This window comes from Calonectris borealis, chromosome 3 (assembly GCF_964195595.1).
Source record: "Calonectris borealis chromosome 3, bCalBor7.hap1.2, whole genome shotgun sequence".
NCBI classification, from domain to species: Eukaryota; Metazoa; Chordata; class Aves; order Procellariiformes; family Procellariidae; genus Calonectris; species Calonectris borealis.
Window position 1 is genome coordinate 37,777,745 of NC_134314.1, and position 20,480 is coordinate 37,798,224.

Consider the following 20,480-nt stretch of genomic DNA (forward strand, 5'->3'; position numbering starts at 1 on the left):
AGACAGCACTGTTTAACTCCTTTGAGATGTATGGTGTAGGAGAGCCCTCTCGCCCTGTGGGCTACCTCCCTTGTGTTGTCCCTTTTGCCTGCCCTGACAGGAATGATCTGCCGTAAATGGCGGCCAGTGGGGCTGGACCCGGGCCCGGCGGACCAGAGGTGGTGGCTCCACACGGGGTAGGAGGACCAGGAGCAGCCAGGCGGGCCGAGCTGCCAGGGAGGAGCAGCCTTGATGGTGGAGGGTATGAATTTAAGCGCGTTGTTCATCATGCGCTGGGGCCACCTCGACCTGCTGGCAGCGCACCTGGAGGGCGGCCCAAGCCCCTTCTCAGTCTCTCAAACGCGAATGGTGGCACTTGGCAGCCCCGGGCGTTGGTGGCACGGCAGCTTGGAGCACGCAGGCTGCCGGCTTGGCGCGGTTTTGCTGGTGAAGCACGACCATGAGCCGGCTGTTCCCCGCCCGCGGAGAACTACAGCGCCCGTCGGCCCCTGCGCGCCGCCCCCACCTTTCCCGCCTCTCGCCGTTATCGCCTGCCTCCTGTCAGCGAGGAGCCGGACCCGGCTCGCCCGAGAGGGGCTGCTGCCGCGGGGAAGGGGGGTGCTGCGGGTGGCGGCCACCCTCGGGGGGCGGCGGCGGGGTGGAGCGGGGCGGCCCCAGCCCCGTCCCGTGCGGAGGAGCGGCGTCCCCGCAGCCTCGCTGCCCCGTCCCATCCCGTCCGGTCCCGTCACCGCGGCGGTGGCGCGGCTCATGAGGTGAAGATGGTGATCCGCGTCTTCGTCGCCTCCTCCTCGGGCTCGGTGGCGGTGAGTTAGGGCGAGCGGCAAGGGAGAGGAGCGGGGCCGCCGCGGCCGGGGCTCAGCCTCCGGGGCGGGGGACAGCGCGGGGCGAAGCTGCCCGGTGGTTGTCAGCCGCCGAGCCTGCCCTCAGCTCCGAGACGTCGCCCCGCACGCAGACGTGGACCTGAGAGTCAGTAGGCTCTTGCGAAACGCGGGTCTGAATTTGCCGGGGTTGCGTGTGCAATGGGGGGTAAAAAATTGACAACTACCTCCCCCCTCCCCCCGCCCCCGAAAGGCTGCCAAAGCTTAGCTTGTTCATAAACCAAGCCGCCCTGAAACCTCTTTGTAGGGGACAAATATTGGGTGTGTTTAAAGGATCTTAATGGTGATTAAAGTGGGCTAAACTTGCCCGCTTGGGAGGGGGGTTCAGCTCCTTGGTGCAGGGGGAGACCACCCTGAGGCGCGGTGAACCCGGTCAGGTGCGTGCCTTGGTGCCTGCCAACTACTGCAGGTTTAAAAAATAAATAAAAGGAGAGCCTAGAGACAAACTTCAGGCCAGTAGCACCTCTCCGCATTAATAAATACTCTGGAAAAGGTACAACTCCTTTCAAACTCGGTTTTGAAAGGCATCACTGCATCCTCTGCTTAATTGAAGCTCTTATAGCTTTCTCTTGTTGAATTAGTTATTCATGTGACCTATGAATTTCCATATTTTCATATAAAGTGACAGCTCTGATTTCCGTTAAGGCAATCTGAGCGTAAGCATTCTACTGAATTGTTCTTTAATGAGAAACATCAGAAGGATTTAGATATAATTGCTATTCTTTATGCTTCAGCAGTGAAGGCAGCAGCATTTTTGCATTGCAGAAGGATGTAGCACTGTATTTTCCCATCTGAAGGTTTATTGTGTGTTCGCTTCCTTCAGCCTTTTATTGTGCGATACTTGTTTTCAGTTCAGTGGCATGGTGACAGGTATGTGTTCTGATATGTTTTGGCATGAAGTGTTCAAAATGCTTAGTGGCTGCATCACAGCTAATAAAAACTAATTATCCATTTCAGTAGCCAACTGAGTAAACACAGAGCATCTTCAGAACTCTATAATCCCTGTTCATCAAGCATCCATAATAAAAACATCTCCTTCCCTGCATGGGCAGTTGGTTCACGCTGTGGTAGCTCAGTATTGCTAGGTTTAATTTCCGTTTCATGCCTCATAGCTTGAACAATAATGCACAGTTTTATATTTTGTTTTTGTTAAAGGGGGGGAAAAGGGCCACATAATTAGCTCACCCATATCTCCTGTTCTCACCAGTCTGCAAATAGGTTATTGATGGGAGTTTTTGATTCTGTCCTCTCCTTCCCTTGTCTCTGCCTGCAAGGTACATACCCTGTTAGCAGCAGCAGTATAACCCTCTTCACTATTTATTAACCCAGCCGGCCAAATCTGAGGTTGACAAGCAATTTAATTTGCACATCAGTTCATTTGCTGACTTTTTTTCTGGGTTGGACAACAAGAAGATGACATATAATACGGATAACAGTTTGCATACTGGTGATAGTCAACTTTCTTCATCTAGACAGCAGTATGTCCGAGTACAGCCTAGCCAGAGAAGAACAGATAATTTAGTGATTGAAGGTACTGTTACACATTTCTTTTCTGTCAGTTTTTCTTCATCTGTGTTATCACAGCATTTAGGAACCTTCATTATGGGCTAGGTTCCTGCTGTGCTCAGTCTTACATCACTGAGGCTTTTTTTCTGTGGGCTTTGCAGGGGGTGTCCATAGATCATGGCTAAGTGATTGAGGAAAACGACAAAGAAAAAATTATTATCAGCTGCTGATGTGGGAATCCGCATCAGGAGAAAAGGGCGGTTGCCATATTGCACGTCTCTAAACAGGGAAGTCTTAAACTTATTTTCATCCTCCTAGAACTAAACATTAGTGAAAGGAAACAAAAAGTATTTGAGTCATGTAATTCCTTGTCGTTTCCTCCAGCCTTCAGCACAACTATGTCAGCTACTTTTTGGGATCCTATGCAATTCATGAGACAGGATGATTTCCCTGTCTAGAGAAATGAGTACCCTTTATAGATCCTACTCTGTCTCCTGTTAAAAACAGTGTCATAATCCATGGTTTAATTTCCACCTATAGGTCAGTTTGAGTCAAATTGTAGGCTAGCTGCTTGTGAGAGTGAGTGTGGCTGAGGTTAGTATCTGACCTGCTGTAATTGACCAAAAACTTCTATACGTAATATGTGCTGATAAACTAAAAGCAATGTCATAGTTACACAATTCACTTTCCTAATCTCACTAGAGATACTTCGTTAAATTACTCTCTATTTTAAAATGAAAAGTCCATCTAGTCTCTAGAGTAAGCTTTTGGTTTTGTTTGTTACCTCATCAGCAGTGTACTGTTAAAGCAGGGATACTTCTCAGTCCTCTTTCCTCTTTGTGCCTGGAATAAGATTGGTTTGAGTTTGCAGAGAGGGAGGGGTGAAGACAGTGATTTGTTTAAATAAAAATAATATGCAGCGATTTCCTTATGTTAACTGGTAAAAGAGATGATATTACCTAGCAAATACAATGAGCTAAACTCTTTGTGTATGACTTCTTTTGAAATCTTCAGAATACCCAGGTCAAATGATAGGCATTTGTCTGAAACATTCCTGAGAAACATACTGGTTGTGTAGTCAGCAAAGGCATCAGTTTGCATAAATATAACTTTCCCTGGAAACTTTTGAAATGTTTATTAATCCTGATACTTGGTGTAATTTATTTTGTGCTAAAGAAGATAAAAATGCGTAATAGTCATACATAATTCTAAGAGTTCAGTGTATAAAATGTTTTGAGGGTCATTCTGGAGAATGAGAAAAGGAAATAATTGGAGTGGATGAGAAGAAGCCAAGAACAACGTGAACCTTCCCTCCATTTGGTCTTGGACTTCTCCCTGCAGCATCTTCCTCACATCTGAAGGTTCTTAGAGCCCAGAGAGGTTAATGATAGTAACTATTTTTTGTTGTTTTTTTAAATAAAGCTTGTGAACCTGAATGCCTCATGAGCTTAAAAGAGCTCACAGATCCCAAAACCTAGTTGTTGCTTGTTGTCATCTTCAGTGTTTAGGGAAGCTGGACTATGGATTTACCCTGTAGGGATGCTGTAGACAAGTTCCTGAGACCTTCTTGTGGGAAGGGAGGAGAGAAGCATTGTGTGTATGTGTACATTTCTAAATAACCTCGTGTTGTTTTAAGCATGCATTAGGCAGATCCAACTGAATCACAATGGGAAGCCTCTGAATAGGCAGACAGGCATGTTTCTACAAGCCTTACCGTCTCCTACTTTTTCTGACCTGAATTTCTACTTTTTGTTGGTAAGCTGTGTCTCGAATTCCAAGCACTTCTTTGTAGGACTGGGGAGGGAGGCTTTGCTACTCCTCCCTGATAAGGACAATCAGTGTTCTTTTGTGCTTAGGAGAAAGGCTGCTTTAAAATTAGTGTTTTGTTCTCTCCCTCAGTGGTGCTTCACTGTTTTCAGGAAATAGTTTATGCCCTCATTTTTCACCAAATCATTCCAAAGTGACTGTAATTTAATCTGTTTCACATTTTCCAGTCTATCAATAAAAATTTACACTTGTGCTACTGTAAATGGTTTTCAGTGTTTTAATGCAGCTCTGCCTTTGACAGGAAGCTGGTAGTATGAGCTAAGTAACTCTATGCCCGGAATACCTACAGTTATCTAGAAATGCCAAACCAGAGGAGACTTCAGTTCTCTTGCAGGCAGAAGACTAAAGATCAGGTAAGGGGAATGTCACTGAAGAGCTTTCAGATAATGGAGAAACTTCAAACAACTGTCTCACTTGTACTTTCTCCTCTGTGGTAATAATTTATTGCCTTGGAGCTTCATCTGTTAAGCTGAACAGATATTATAGGGGTGTTACTGAAATAATGGTAGAATCTCCTCTGACCAGTAAGAGATGCGAAACACTTTCCCATTGAAATTCTTGTGTGTTCACAAGATGTGAAAAACACATAACTGAAATGAATTCCATTTAGCGTACAAGGGCAAGTGCTGCTCAGCCACATTCTCCATGAGAACGTGTTTAGGGGGACAGGAGGGTGTGGGGAGAACAGCACCAACCTGAAATGAATAGACTTCTTTAAATGAGCAAAACTTGGACTTTCACTCTTGCTACTGAACAGAATTATGGATTTTTTACTAGGAAGCTTGATAAGATAGGTGCAGTTATAGTTAAATTGTTTCTATAGCAAATATTGGTTTTATGAAACCAAAGCTCTGCTTTTGTTTAAGCATATTATGGAGGTCAAACGAGTTGGAATTTTTCTTTCCGGGAATGACTTTAAATCACAGTATAAAACATCAGAATGTCAGAATAATTGCAGTCATGTTTGTTTGGTTCACGTGTTGTCGGGTAATGTAATGAGGACAAATACAATGCTAACATTCTTATGGCTAAGCTTTTTTCCTAGCGATAATGATGAATTTCAACTCCACCCTTGTTTGTACAAAGTCATTGTAACTCAACATTTCTCATAGCACTTCTCAGGAAGACTGTGCTTCTTGTTGAGAGGTGTGGAATAAATTAACTTAGAATATGTCACTTCTAGAATATCCACCATCTAACATTTCTTTTTGCCTCTCTGCACCCCAAAAGCACAACAGTCAAAACTGAAAGTTATTTGATTGAGTGCTACAAGTGCTTTTTGTGAAGGCTGTATGAGTTATGGTGGTCCCTTGGAGGGATTTACAACTTGTTGCATGTGATTTACGGAAATTTAACTACCTATGATATAAAATACTAAGCTTTGCAAATTATAAACATTATAATGATTTTTTAATATTAGAAGTTTGTAAAATCAGATCATAGCAGCAGGTAAGTTAGCTTTTCAGAAATGAGAAAATAATATTTACAATTAGAAGTGATCCTGCAATATTTACATGGGAAATAGCAGTATTTTAAACGCATAACCGAAGTATTTTCTAACATCTGTCAGCATGCTGACGATACACCTGTTGGATTGGATCCTCAAAGCCTGATTTATGAATCTCATCGTACTGTGTCACTTCACTTGGTCAAGATGGTGGTGCTTTTGGTTGTGCACCTACAGAGTAATGCTGTAGCAAGAGCAGCGATACTGGAAGTTTGATCCTTGCTCAGTCACAGGACACGTCATGTGTATCCATGTCTTGGACTTTAGCAATTATCTTGTGCCCACAGGAGAGATCTGTGGACTTTCTGGATCTAGTCCCTTTGACTGACAGAATTAGTCTCATCCTTCCTCAAGTTTCTTATTGTCAGGTCAGGTGGCTCATACTCATCTTTGCTGGCCTCTGTCAGTCCTGTTTTGCAGGGTTCACGTGGCAGAGGGAGCCTGAGAAGTGACTCGCAACTGTGAGTTCTGCGAGGCAGGGAGGTCAGCACCGAAGGCTTTAGCTATTTTTCTACCTAAGGACCCTCTGTGGAACTAGCTCTCAAGTCTGTATTTCAAAGAAGTCTAAATTTTAGTTACATACTCCTGCCTCATGATGGAGAGATCTAAGAGCCTCTGAACAGAGGTTCAGATAGCTTAAGGAACGTGTTCAGGAGGGAACCGGGTGAGAACTCTAGTCACAAGGATACAGGTGGAATTTAGACCATCTGTCTGTGGTATTCAGTGCCTAACTGTTGCACCATTCTTGTGTGCTCTAGCGCTTTTCAAATATTTACATTTCTTCTTGGCAGATAGATTATGTCAGAAATAATGCTACCTTGAAGAACACGCTTTAGACTACATAGTGTCATGAGCAGTAGGACTGTTACTAACCTTGGATTACAATTGTAGCTGTAATAAAACTTCAAAGGAGGTATTGTTCTGACTGGGTTTCTGAAGACTGGAGTGTGTGTTTTGACTCTCCATGTACTGATCTGCTTTGTACAGGCATATGGTTCAATGTCTCTAACAACTATATAGTGACGTTTTCATTAAAGATTTAGCCCTCTATATGGAATATATTCGTATGGGTTGGAAAGAATAAAATGAGTAACAAAAGTCAACTTGTTCATTTTGAGAAGGTTTTTCCCTTCTGTTTCTGTAGAGTACAACAGTGTCAAAGTGCAAGTCCCTGAATGGACATAGTTCACTGCACTGGTGGTGACCTGTTCTTCTTAATCTTCCACCCATATCATCAAAGCGTAGAAATTCTTTTTCCTAACCCTGGTGATAGTGTCAGCGATCACAGGAGGTCACATATAACTGAATTTGATTACATTAATGAAAAAAAAATTGAAGTAATAACTAACTTGCATGCAATTTATTAGTACAAATTACTTTTGGATTACTTTTATTTTCCACATTGTTTTGTGAAATGAAAATTAATTTGGGCACATAACTCACCTATGGGTTTTCTAGAGGGTACAACCCAGGAGGAAAGGCAGGGAATGAAGCATATGCCATTCTTTGGTTGTCCCCCCCGCCATTTTGTTGTCTGGCGCTAGTACACCAACATATACACTGCCACATTTACAGTTGTCATCGTCACATTATTCTCTGCCAACATTGCTTCTGCAGAGAGAAACTCCAGCAGAGGGCAAGGCAGGGACCTCTCATGCTGTAACTCATTGGATCAGTGCAACTGCTCGCTTCAGTGCTGCTGAACTGGAGATCTTAGTACAAGCAACTTTAATCTGGTGAATTCAAATGGAAAGCAGCATGTTTTCCATATGCAGCCTACTGCAGGCTTGGTGTCTGGTTTCTTGTCACTACAAAGGTTGCTCAGCCACGGGACAATGAACTGAATTCCATTACGTTTGGGCATCACAGAACTGCTTTCCCAAAATTTGTTCAGCTATTCTTCTGTAAACCTAGGTGAGATATTCATTTCCTCTCTAGATTTTTATTTTCAAGAAGTCTTATTTGGGCAAAATATGCTAAGCACCAGAGCATCAGTATTTTTTTTTCTTTTGTAGCTAAGTAAAAAGAGATATTAAAAGAAGATGTTGAATTAAAGTCACTGCTGGGCTAATGTGAATCCTGTGATCTGCAGTCAGTTACTGGGATGTGATGTCTAGCATACTAAATTCATGTAAGATGTGATCCAAAGCTTGTTGAAATTGGTGAAAACATCTTCATTGACCGACTGGGCTTTCATCCAAGCCAGGTGGCTTCCATGCTTACCAGTAAACCTAAACAGTGTCTCGTGTGTGAGAAAAGTTCAGGACTTTAATAATGTGTATTGTTCTAAATGTTTTTATTCATGCATGTAAACGGTACAATGCTGCTGGCTCCAACTTGGAATTGCTTGAGTACTGTCTGCAAACATAACATGTTCTCATTAGCAGTAAGGAGAAATGAACCTTGGGATATAATCTTCCACCTAAAATGAAAGAACTAGATTGTTGGTACAAGGGTTGTATTGGACTCCTAAGCCTCTGTCCTTGGGCAAACCATAGCAAGTAAGTACCAGTTGCATGACTTACAGGCCACATTGTAGGCAAGAGAGCTGAATTTCCTGAATCTCCACCATTCTGGTGGACAATGAGGCTAGAAACAAATAACTAGTTCTTGCCAAGTTATGTCTCTCTTCTATTCCTGAATACTTTCCCATTTTTAAAATTTAAGGACCTATAGATAAAATTCAAGAAACAGCAAAGACATACCAATGAATGTGGAAGTGTACTAGTCAAAGTTACCTGATAGTACCAAAGCCCAGCAAAGCTTGCCAATGTAATGGGACAATATTTATTCAGAGTAAATTACCTTTCGTAGTACTTGTAAGAGCTTAATACTCCCTCTATATTTTAAGTGTTATATTGAATATTCTGGTTCTAATAGTCTTGTCAAAGGTGGAGTATACTGCTGAATAAGTCCATTTCACTTGCTATATGAATGCTTTTGATTTTAATTAAAATCCAAGCAAAAATTAAGTCTATAATGCAACACGTTTCAGTTGACCTCTGTTAGATTCTCTCTGGTACTCTTCTATACAATCCATCTTCCAATTTATTTCAGACAGTTTATACTTCTGTTTATCCAAAGAGGGAAATGTAGAAGAAAGTAGGATTTGTGGAAGAATAGTCAGCATTTAAGGAAGTTCTTTCTTGTATAAAATCAGGATCACTTTCGTCTTTAGCAATCTGAGTGCAACTTGGAGATAAAGAATTGTCACTAAGCTCGTAACACCGAGTGTATAATTTTTCTAGCAAGTACACTGAGGGCAACAGTTTCCTCACCTGCAGCCTCAAGTCCTGGCTTCCTAAGGGAGTCTATCCAGAAGGAAATACTGCAATCTTTGTTTTGCTTGCAGTGTGAAAGCTTGGTAAGAAGAGTAATGAACACAGAAATGCTGCAGTCCTTGGAATCTATTCTTAGTTGAAATCTACTGTATCCAAAACCATGATCATGTCAGTGTTTTTTACCAGCTTAATGTTTTGATAAGTTTTACAGAAGATAGTTAACATTTTGCAAAGCCCTTAAGTTGGTGGATTTCCTTCTTGGTAAGGTGAGGGGAAATGTGGAGGTGGTGGTAGTGTTTCTTACCTGTGACTGCCAATGGAAACAGTCTGCAGTTACCTGCAATAGCTTGGAAGAGCTTCCGAGTGCTGCAGTAGCCATGAGATGTGGCATCTGATAGATACATGCACAGCCTTTATCATGAGTCTGAAGCATGTGGATATCCTTCTTTTGAGGTGATAAGAGCTATAGTGATGAGGAACCTTCTTAAAACAAGTTATTTCTATCTATCTTGTTAGTGGGGGAAGAGAAAAGCAACTGGATTTTACAACAGTAAACAAGCTTATTTAGTCTAAATAATGTGCTTCACTGTAAAGTAATTGAATTTGGCACAGAGGAAGGGGAGTAATTGTCTTGCTAGCTGATCTATGAAGAGAAGCTCTTAGGAAACGCAAGTTGTTCAGTGACTCATGTTGATCACCAGTAACAGCATGCCCTTCTGTTGTTGCCCATCTCCCTTGGGTAGGATAGAGCTTGTCTTGACAGTTAAGAGTTCCAGGATTTTTTGTTGTTGGTTTTGCTCTTTTACCTCTGGATAACTAATCCCCACCATTCCTAGTAAGACAATGTGGAAAACTGCAAGATGGTTCTCATTTTACTGCAAGAAATAAACTTGCAGAAGTTAATGCCTGGGAGTGACCTTTGCTTATGTATCAACCTGCCTTTTGTTTGAATATACATATGTAAATGTGTATTTTTGCATACACAGATATATATATATATGTCTTTATGTATCTATATAGTGTGTATGTTATGTATATTTGTATCTGTGTATATGTGTGTGTGTATGTTTCTTAACCTTGGAATCACCAATAGACGTTTCTTAACCTTGGAATCACCGATAGATGCTAATTATCACTTGGTAAAAATAAACCACTGTTTTTTGCATCCCCAGAAGAGAAGTAAAGATAACGTCCTGGTGCCTCACACTGGTTGCTCAAGACATGTCAGCATCTGTTGTGACCCTGTCAAAAATGACTGCTCCTTTATTTGAACGTCTGGACTTTATGGAATTGTAACCATGGATGTCTGTCTTCTGTGTAAGCTAGAGTGCTAAAATCGTGGTGCTTGCTCAGCTCTCTCTCTTATTCCATGTGTCTGACCTATACTTAAGCGCTTTACTTATGTAACTTATTTCAGATAATGAGATGCTTATAAAACATCAGAATAGTTATACCAATGTAAGATATCCACCAATATAATTGTGCTGGCTAATGGGCATAAATATTTCCCTTCCTACCTAGGAAAAAGGTAACATCAGTGTAAACAATGTTATGAAGATTTTTATCTGAGAGCTCTGACAGGGCTAGCAGTGGCAGTTGAAGACCTTACTGCTGATAACTTCAAAGTTGCTCTTCTGCCTGTTGCAGAGCTCCAGGACAGAACACGTGCCTACATTCTAGCCTCTTCGGTTGCAGCCTTGTGTGTTTACCTTCATGGGTGCTGAAGGTGGGCTGGTAATACATTGAACTGTGAAACTGAGCCTCTGCAGCACCAGGACATGTCCAGTTTTGCCACTGTTGCAGGAGTGATGATAACTTTTGGCAAGACGAGGGCAGCAAGCTTCTGCTTGTGACAAAGCCTTAAACAGCCACAGTTTCTGTCTTTCTGAATGTCCCATTTCATGGGATTGTTCTGCTGCAAACTCTGTCAGCAGGGTTACCTGCCCTCAGAGCTTTTGTCTGTAGGCAGAGCCCTGAAACCATGAACTTGTACTCCATATTAAATAAAACTCAAAACATGTGATTGTGTATGTTCCCTTCACACATGCTGATAAGTTTTTCCTGTTGGCTTTTGGCATTTTATGCTTTTACAAAAAGACAGAATTTTGTTAACCTGCACATGCTAGGAGATACAGCCTGCTGTGATTCCAATCTGCTGTGTAACATGGGTCCTCTGAATTCACTGGATAGATCTCAGTTGAAGCAAGAGAACGTGACTCAGGAAAAAAATTCGTCAGAATTTAATTGTGGAAATTCCATCACAACTTTCACAAATTTGTTTTATTTCCTGACATTTTCATATGCTACAGGGGATGATGTTGGTATTATCTGTGCTATTAAAACCTTTATGAGTGATTATTTGGAACAATTTAATAGTTTCAATTAAACACTAGTTTCTTAATCATGGAATTGGTTTTTCAGAGAAAGGCAAGTGAATTTTTGTGTGTCTTCATTTGAAAGAAAGCTTCCTTTGATCTGATGAACAATAGAGCATCAGCAACTGAAACCTGTTATTACTTTGCTGCAGGGTTAGTGAAATTATCATCCCTGTCTAATCTAAAGAAACACAATTCAAGTATGCATTAAACCTTTGCTTTGGATCTGCATCTCCTAAGGTCAGACAATCTTCCTGAAGCATGTCTAATTGTGTGATCTGATATGTTTGTATAGAAGCAGAGATAGGAGTGGCATTTGAAGGATTTAGATAGCCTCAAATTCTTCAGTAGGAACCTTCTGGGAAGCTAAAATTAGTTAGAAAGGAGATGCAAAACTAGTCTTTGATCAGAGAAGACAGCTGCTTTGAAGACCCTGATGTGCAAGCAGTCCCTTCCTACTCTGAGACTGGGTTGTCTGCAGCAAGGTCTACTTTCTGGTAAAGGTTCCCAGCATCAGGACCTGGTCTGAGAGTCTGAAAATCTGTGGGTTTATTCAGCATAGTATTCAGCGATACCTTTGGCTATGTGGAGGTGACTCCTGTTGACCTTACAGGAGATGTGTCTGCAGTTTATGGGATGATAATCAGATGGCTGCTGTATTTGGGGATGCAGCTAGTCATTAAGAAATGGGGCTGCAGAAGTAGAAAAGAAAAGGTAATTTGCACGGAGCTGCAAGAACACACAAGCTACATGGATATTGTCGCGTTTGTTGAAAGAGAAATAACATTGACATTTGTTAATAAAGTTAGAAGCCTCATTCTGCTCTCACTTGAGTCAAAGATAATTCTGTTATTAATGTGAATAATAGCAGTGGCAGTCAGCCCTAGTTTAGAGAATGATATCAACAAAATCTATCATCCTAGCCTTACAAAAACATACTGATAGGACTTTGCAGTAATACAGTCCAATTTTATCTGAAATCTGACATTTGTCTAGAGCTGCAAATGCATTTTTCTGTTGCTATTTCATATACTGCTGGGAAAACCTGTAAATATCCGTAAAAACTTAGCACAACAAATTCTGAATGACTAGCACTGCTGTTACTGCTGTTATTTTAAAGTGCATTATCAGGGGTGTGTATATCTGTAGTTGGCAGAATGACACATCTGTGCTGTGCGGATAGTAGCTGTGAGGAGAAAATAGTGAAAGTATTGACAGCTTTATTTCACAAACATTTTTCAAATTCTTTGGAGCGTTTTGGAATCAAAATAGGATGAGAAAACAAATAAATGCAAGCATAATCCTTCTTAGGGAAAGGCTAGATGTTTTTTCCAAGTGTTCAATCATTCTCTAAAATTCGTGGCGGGGGATTAGTAGCTGTGTGGAAGAAATATGGATGTGACCTTGTGTTTATGTGGGAACAGGGTTCTCCATAGAATCATAGAATCACGGAACCATTAAGGTTGGGAAGGATCTCTAAGATCATCAAGTCCAACTGTCAACCCAACACCACCATGCCCACTAAACCATGTCCCATGAAACCCAGTATGCCACTGTGGAGCTTGGCAGTACTGTAGTCTTGGAGTTTGCCTTCATGTCTCTTTGAAACTCTACCATACTGTCAGGAGACTCTTTGCTGCATGTGGCATCTTAGGGCTCCACATTCTTTGTCAACTAGCTCTTGTTTTAGAAATAGCTGGAGCTGCAGTTGGGTGTAACTGGATGTTGGGCTATGGGTCCTGAGTGACAAAATATAGAGGGTGCAGCCTCTCAGGTAGGGTAGGAGGTGGCCAGCGGGACTTACATCTTGAGCTAACAGAACTGAGACCCCACTCAGACAAAACAGGGCTAATTACTTATTACGTCTCATGGGCTGCTAGGTGTTTTTATCCATTCTAATAGATAAATATTTCTGTGCCACTGGGTTTTGATGCTTAAAGCTAATGAGCAGGAAGAAACATGGCCTATTTTTTTTAGAGCCAAGAAATTTGCTTTTATATCTCATTTGCAGTAAGTACAGAAAATACAGCTGCAGATGCTTTATTCATTGTTACAAAACAATGTGACTGATAAATGTGTAGAACTAGTTCACAACACTTTCAGTGTTCTGCTGACTCACCATGTCACAAAAAAAAGACAATTGTGTGTTTTTATCTTAAAAGTTTAGGTGATAAACATGTTACATAATAGGAAATGTGTGTGAATTTCTTGTTAGGGGGATTTTTTGTATTTAAACGTCTATTTTTCATTGCAGAATTTAGAATAGAATATTTCAGTTGGAAGGAACCTGCAACAATCATCTAGTCCAACTGCCTGACCATTTCAGGCTCACCAAAAATTAAAGCATGTTGTTAAGGGCATCGTCCAAATGCCTCTTAAACACTGACAGGCTTGGGGCATCGACCCCCTTTCTAGGAAGCCTGTTCCAGTGTTTGACCACCCTCTCGGTAAAGAAATGCTTCCTAATGTCCAGTCTAAACCTCTCCTGGTGCAGTTTTGAACCATTCCCACGCATCCTGTCACTGGATACCAGGGAGAAGAGATCAGCACCTCCCTCTCTACTTCCCCTCCTCAGGAAGCTGTAGAGAGCAATGAGGTCGCCCCTCAGCCTCCTTTTCTCCAAACTAGACAAAGCCAACATCCTTAGCCGCTCCTCAGAGGACATTCCTTCCAGCCCTGTCACCAGCTTTGTCGCCCTCCTCTGGATGCATTCAAGGACTTTCACATCCTTCTTAAATTGTGAGGTCCAGAACTGCACACAGTACTCAAGGTGAGGCCACACCAACACTGAATACAGCGGGATAATCCCCTCTTTTGACCGGCTGGTTATGCTGTGTTTGATGCACCCCAGGCTGCGGTTTGCCCTCTTGGCTGCCAGGGCACACTGCTGACTCATAACAAGTATTATAGCATTTGCTTACTTTCCAAAACCTGCTTATAAAACTGCTCTCTTCAGTGTTATTTCAGTGAACATTAAACAATTACCAAATATTTAACACATTTTAAGAAAATAAAGAAACAAAACATAGTTATCGTGTTTTTCTTCCCTCCACAAAATCATAATTCTACCAAGCAAGCTTGATTCACAGTAACAAAGTGATATTTCTTAAATCTCTGCAGATTTTCAGCTATAGCAGTGTTGGACTTCTGTGTGCAAGACACCAACTGTTCCCCGCTCTCCTAACTCTGCAGGAGGAACTGTGAGATTCAAAGGTCAATTTTCCATTAATCACTGCAGGACTAAGGACTGAATTTCCAATAGTTCAGAACTTCATGGTTCTCAACTACCTTGCTGAACTGGGACTTTACTGGGAAGCAAAGGATATTCTTCAGAATCAAATAACTTATAGAAATCAAAAGAAATAAACATATGAAGAAACGTAATATAGCATGGAGATCAGAGGACAACTTGCATTTAATCAGGAGGTACTAAAGAGCAGCTGAATTAATAAGGGTTGCAGTTATCATATTTATGTGTAGTATACATTTTGAAAAGGAATATAGATGTTGCTTGTTGAAAGGGTTTCTTTCATGATGCAAAATACTTGCTATAAATATGCCACTTTGACAAAAGAGAATAGTATGTAAAGGAGTTAAATGTAGAATGCTAAAGAGGAGATTTAAATTATTCTCTGGCAACTTTGAGGTTTCTGTTGGAAAAATGCATGAAAATAACACTTTCTTTATAAGCACTCTCTCGAATTACTGAAACATATGGTAAATTACAAGCAAAAACATCTATCGGAAGAAGTTAGCTGCCAGCTAGGGTTTGAATTGTTAGTCTTTTGAAATGAATTATTCTAGTCCTGCAGGATGGTTCCATCAGGAGAAGTTTTTGATAGATGAAAATATGCTTTAGGAATCCCTGAAATCTTCCAGGCTCATCAAAGTTTCTCTTGTCCTTTGTGCTAGCCACTGGTATCTCCAATCTCATTTTTAAAAAAAAAAAAAAAAAAGAAAGTCTGAGCACATAATTCTAATAATTTTGAAACTTCTTGGCTCGCTGTTGGCTGAGACATTTTTAAAAACAGACCAAGTTACCAGAATGCTCTGTTAATCTGCCCTCTGTTTTAGCTAGAGGCCGAAGAAGAACCGGTATGCCTTCCCAGAAAGAGGGAATTGTGTCCTCACAAGAAAATATCTATGGCTAGGAAGGATCCTGTATTTGTAGTACAAATATAATTTCCAATGTGCATTTTGTCAAATAAAAATGTAAATGTTTTCAGGATAGTGTAATTCCACAGAATGGAGCTCTTGCTGTGGGTTACGATCCAAACTGGAAGTAGGTTTTGCAAGCTTCCCTACTAGAACAACCAACACTGCCTCCTGACCTTCAACCTGGCAGTCACTGCCGCTTGCCAGGCTAGGCTGGGAATCCTCTCGCTACGTTGCTCAGTCTGCATGGAGTCCTCTGGCTGCTAGTCTGTCAAGGTCTCTCTGGTTTGGAGCTGCCTGCCTGTACACTAGGTGGGACTTCCAAATTCTAGTTCAGTTCCTGTTGCAAAGTCTTCAAGTTTCACTTTGTTTTAGCCATTTTTTATTTCCACAAGCAATGCTCTTTTTTTGGTTTCATGTTGATGCAACGGAATACAAATTCACATTAATTGGAAGATCCAGCTTCAGTGGTATTCTTATTCTTTTGATGGGAAGTAATGAGCCAAGATTTGGGTCTCATAGCATCTGCTTTCCTCCAGTCGGTCAGAGACTCATATATAAGTGGATTTTCAACACTGTAGGAACACATTGTTACTACTGCAAGAAGAAAATGATGATAGAATCACTTACTTAATTTGGCAAGTCTTGTTTCCTGAAACAGAAGAAATAGTTTTATTTCTCCAAGTATTTATGTGTAGTATACATAAATATATTTTTTGGATGTGAGTCCAAAAGTGGGAGTGACTTGAGAGGCTTTCTCAGCTGCACACAGCTCAAAGGCGCCCTTCATGGCGCTGCCTGTAGTTGATATTTCTGTAGAACCTTCTCTTTTTCCTTTCTTGGTCTTTCCCCTTTTTCTGTTTGTTCCATATCTGTCTCTCCTTTTCTCTTACATGCGTACTGAAATACTACCAACTAAACCCCTGAGCAAACTCCCATCATCTTGTTTTGCACAGTGGTAGATGTATTTGTACTTGCTAAAGGCTCCGTGTTTCTGAGTGTTACCTTGATACTTGTACAAAGAACAATAGTTTATTAATAAAAAACCCCCAAACCTTAAATAAGAAACTTTCCCCTTCAGCTTGTAATAGACATACATACACAGAAATAGATTTAAATGCATTTTATCATAGTGCAACATCTGACAAGGAAAATAGGAGGTTAGCAGGCTTTGGGCGTGGAGCAGTTTACTGTCTTCTGTAGCTTTATAGAAAAAGAAAATAGTATGTTTTCCTTTGCTGACTGCTTGTGATTAGGAGTCTTTTAAAAAACAAACCTGGCACAAATTTTAATTGCATTTCTTGAATACTGGTGTCTTTCAAAGACACCATACATACATTGCACAGAGGTAAAGGTGTACAGATTGCCTGGCTAAGCAGCGTGTCAGCAGCTCCCAGGGATCTGCAAACTTATTTTGCATAAAGCTGAACAGATTGCCCTCCCAGTTCAATAGAGTATTTCATATGGCGTGTCCTTAATTATGTCTCTGTATGCAAGCGGAAGATTGCTGCTAGTAGGAGACCAGGGCAGTGCAGGCTGCATGTGGCCACTGTTCCAGGACTGTACTATTTCTTTTCAGATTGAAAAGTTCCGTGGTCAATTTTTAGGATATTGAAACATTAACATATAGTTATATAGTTTTGCTGGAGGATGAAGCATTGCAGGAGTTTTTAGCTATTTGGAGGTCTGTTCTGAGGAGACTGTATTTTCCTTCTATCACATGTAATGCAGTATTTGCTACAACAGATAGCCACTTATTTTACTTTTGGGAATAGTTATGTGATGCTGATTTTTTTAATTTTTATTTTTTTAAAATTCTTCTTTATTACCCTCCTTCACCTCACCACAGCTTCTCATCTCCTTTTTCCCTATGTACTAGCCGAGTTGTATTTTCCTGTGCCAAGAACAATGAATTAATCATATGAACCTTTGTAAAGGTCTGTCACAGCACTACCATCTCTGTGCAATAAAAATTGCCAGGGGTCAGTTGTGCTCTCCTTTCCTAAGCCAGGCAAAGAAAGAGAAATTTGGCAGGAAGTCTCTGTCGCTACAGGTTGCAAATGTATCAGGACCATGAGGATTTGCATGTCAGCCTTGGTGAATGTGTGAGATTGTTTTCATTGTTTCTGTATGAAAGCAGAAACAGTGGAAACAGAAGAAAAGAATGCAGATGTTGCTTAGTGTGTTTGTGAGAGGCATTGCCTCCTCCTTGCTTTTCTAAGGAAGGTATGTGTAGGTTTGCAGTTAACACTGTTTAGAGTTCTGTTCATTTGGTGTGGTTAAGGCTTGCATCTCTTTGTTAGAGCGTAGTATCTCCTTATTATCTGGGAGTATGTGTTAAGCCTCATCTGTATGAGAAGTAAAGATTAGTAATCCTCTGCAGTAACTATATTACATCTGCATTTTACGCTGCAACAATCCCTGTGGTTATGTTTGCATGACTTGTAAAGGCAGAGGCTCCTGTTTGGTATTTTCAGCTCTGGGAGTGAGCTGGAGTTTGTGTTTATGTAACACAAATGCTGTTTATGCAGTTCGTATTTCAAAAACCTGTGGCTGGTCATGCTTCAGCTTCTGCTGAGCCATTTTCTTAGGGTGCGGTTTTGCTACAGATAGAAACTGATGAGATTGTGGTGCTGACATTATTGATGCTCCTTCCCTTGTTCCCCTGGTTCCTGCATTATGCTTGTGCAAGGAAAGCTGCAGGAGTTGCTTGGCAGGAGGGAGGAACACTGCGTCTTCTCAGTGACAGCCAGCGGTGAGATCGGCTTAGCTGTATCATCAAACAGCACCCTAAAGATGCCCCTGCCAAATGCAATACATTCAGTTTTCAGCTGAGTCAGTGAGTGGATAACATGGCTGCTGCAGTTCTGGAGCAAGGGCAGAGCTCAGGAAAGAGTAACAAGATTGAAAGAGAAGGAAGGGAACAGCAGGACCATCTCCGTCTTTAGAGGCACAGGTCTAGATAGACATATGCCAGTCTGTGAAACAAGTCTTTGAGGTGGACTTAGACATGCATTCTGTTTTGTTTTTTTAAATGTCAGACTTCTAAAACGTGTTTGTGGTCTGACAAGCCAGCTTAGAAGATATTCATCATAAGGCCTTGTTCTCAGCATGTGTGGTCAGTTGCAGTGAGTGGACAGTTCAGGTTAGTCTTTTGGTCCCTTCAGTTCCAGGATGAAGAGGCTGTAGGACAGTCAGAGCTACACATCTCACTCACCAGCCAGTGCACTGAATGGTACTGCTGTCATTCCCTCCACTTGCAGGCAGGAGGACTAAAGCCTAGGGAATGCCTTATCTCCAGAAGGTGGAGGTTGGAGTCCAGAGCAGAAGACCAACCTCCTGCGTCCACTTTGTGGGCATCAGCCACTCAGCAACATGCTGACACCGTGAAGAGATTTGAAACTGAGAACATGTCTGCTTTGTCCCATTTATATTAACTGGGCTAATGAAATAAGGCAAAGAAGTTCTCTTTAATCATGGCTATTTCACAGTTCCTATTAATACTGCTACTTGAGTCGTCTTGCCTACAGTATAGTAGAAGTAATATTCATTTATCCTATCTGGATTAGATAAAACCTGGACTAGTGAGATTTTTGCAGTGTATTGAATATATTGGTTAAAATAGTATAGAATAAAGAAATACTGCTGCCATTTTATAATGGAGAGACCACATGATACCCTCCTCTGGTTCAGCAGCTGTCAGTAGGCAAGCCTTTCCAGTACAGAAGATCTTCTGAAAACAGATTCAGGAAGCATAGAGAGGGAAAAAAAGAAGGAAATTGTGACTTGTTGGAAGTGATGAGAAGCTTCCAAGGAATTTTAGATAGAGGAGGTGATCTTATTTTGCTAAATTTCTGGTCCAGTCTGGACATGATTTATAATAGTAACATCCTTCTTCTGCTGTTAAATGAGTGATAGGATTTATCTTTTTACTGGAGATCACTGTTCAGGCTAGCTGGGAGATCTGTTTCCCCCCCCCCTCCATATTAGTTGTGTGGGAAACGGAAATCTTATAACAGAAGAGTTTTCAATCTAGCCAAAGATATAAAAAGTAAAGTGGCTGAAAGCTGGAAGTGAGGTGAATTCTGAACAGAAGCAAGCAAATATTTTAAGTGAAGGCAGTTAATTAGCTATGGGAACAACTTACAAAGGCTGGCAGATTCTCTGTTATTATCAGTTCAGGAATGGAGCTTAGTGGAAAAAAATCCAAAGAAACTCTTCACTCCTAAGGGGAATTAATTCAGGGATGCTGAAGGTCAGAACAGATAATCCCAGTGGTCCCACCTGGCCTGGCCTGAGGATGTCTTTGAAGTATTTCTCCAAAGCAGTCTGAAAGCGTATCCTCTTGTTACCTGCTGCAAATCAGTATAAAGAAATGAAAACTAGGGGAGAAAGCTGCAATACTTTAGCTGAGAGAGACTTTTTTTTGTAAATCAGGCTACTGAACAAGTGATTAGCTCATTTTAGCTGCTCTGTATGTCAAAATGGACATCCTATTTTTCTGTTTTTTAATCCTAATAAGGAGACCAGCTCCAAATACTGGGATAAAATGGAGATGTCTCTGGGAGTTTTTTCCTATCTTACTTTTGTGAATAGAAATATAGATTAACAGTAAAACCAAACCCAGAGAAATGATGTTCAGAAAACAATCAGCCTGCTAAAAATATGGGAGACAAACATCGTATTACGATAGTAGACTATTAGCTCTATCAGAGTTTTCTTCACCATGTTAAAGATAGATTAGGATCATGTTATGTAAAGAGACACAGATTTTATTTCAGAGTCAGTGTCACTGCTTAATAAAAAGAGATGATATTGCCTGTTCCTAGTTGTATTTATGGCTAATACTCTTTCATGACTACAAGGAAATTTTAAAAAATCAACATCCAACTGCCTGTTTGAGATGAGACAAATAGGATGCATATGGAAGCTACAGTCTCTTTACAGAATA

The 20,480-nt window shown here is 41.1% G+C and overlaps 1 protein-coding gene across 3 annotated transcripts in view; it reads left to right on the forward strand.

The window, feature by feature from the left end:
• Positions 1 to 559: 559 nt before the first annotated feature.
• Positions 560 to 20,480, forward strand: part of SH3BGRL2 (SH3 domain binding glutamate rich protein like 2) — a 54,080-nt gene continuing 34,159 nt past the window's right edge. The window contains exons 1-3 of one of the 3 annotated variants that reach the window (XM_075145368.1): positions 562 to 803; positions 4,453 to 4,564; positions 10,172 to 10,316. In XM_075145368.1, coding sequence (XP_075001469.1) covers positions 10,302 to 10,316 — 15 coding nt within the window. In that variant the 5' untranslated portion in view covers positions 562 to 803; positions 4,453 to 4,564; positions 10,172 to 10,301. Of the gene's footprint in view, positions 804 to 4,452; positions 4,565 to 10,171; positions 10,317 to 14,494; positions 14,801 to 20,480 lie in introns of all 3 variants that reach the window. The other 2 variants (XM_075145367.1, XM_075145366.1) reach the window with 2 other exon arrangements.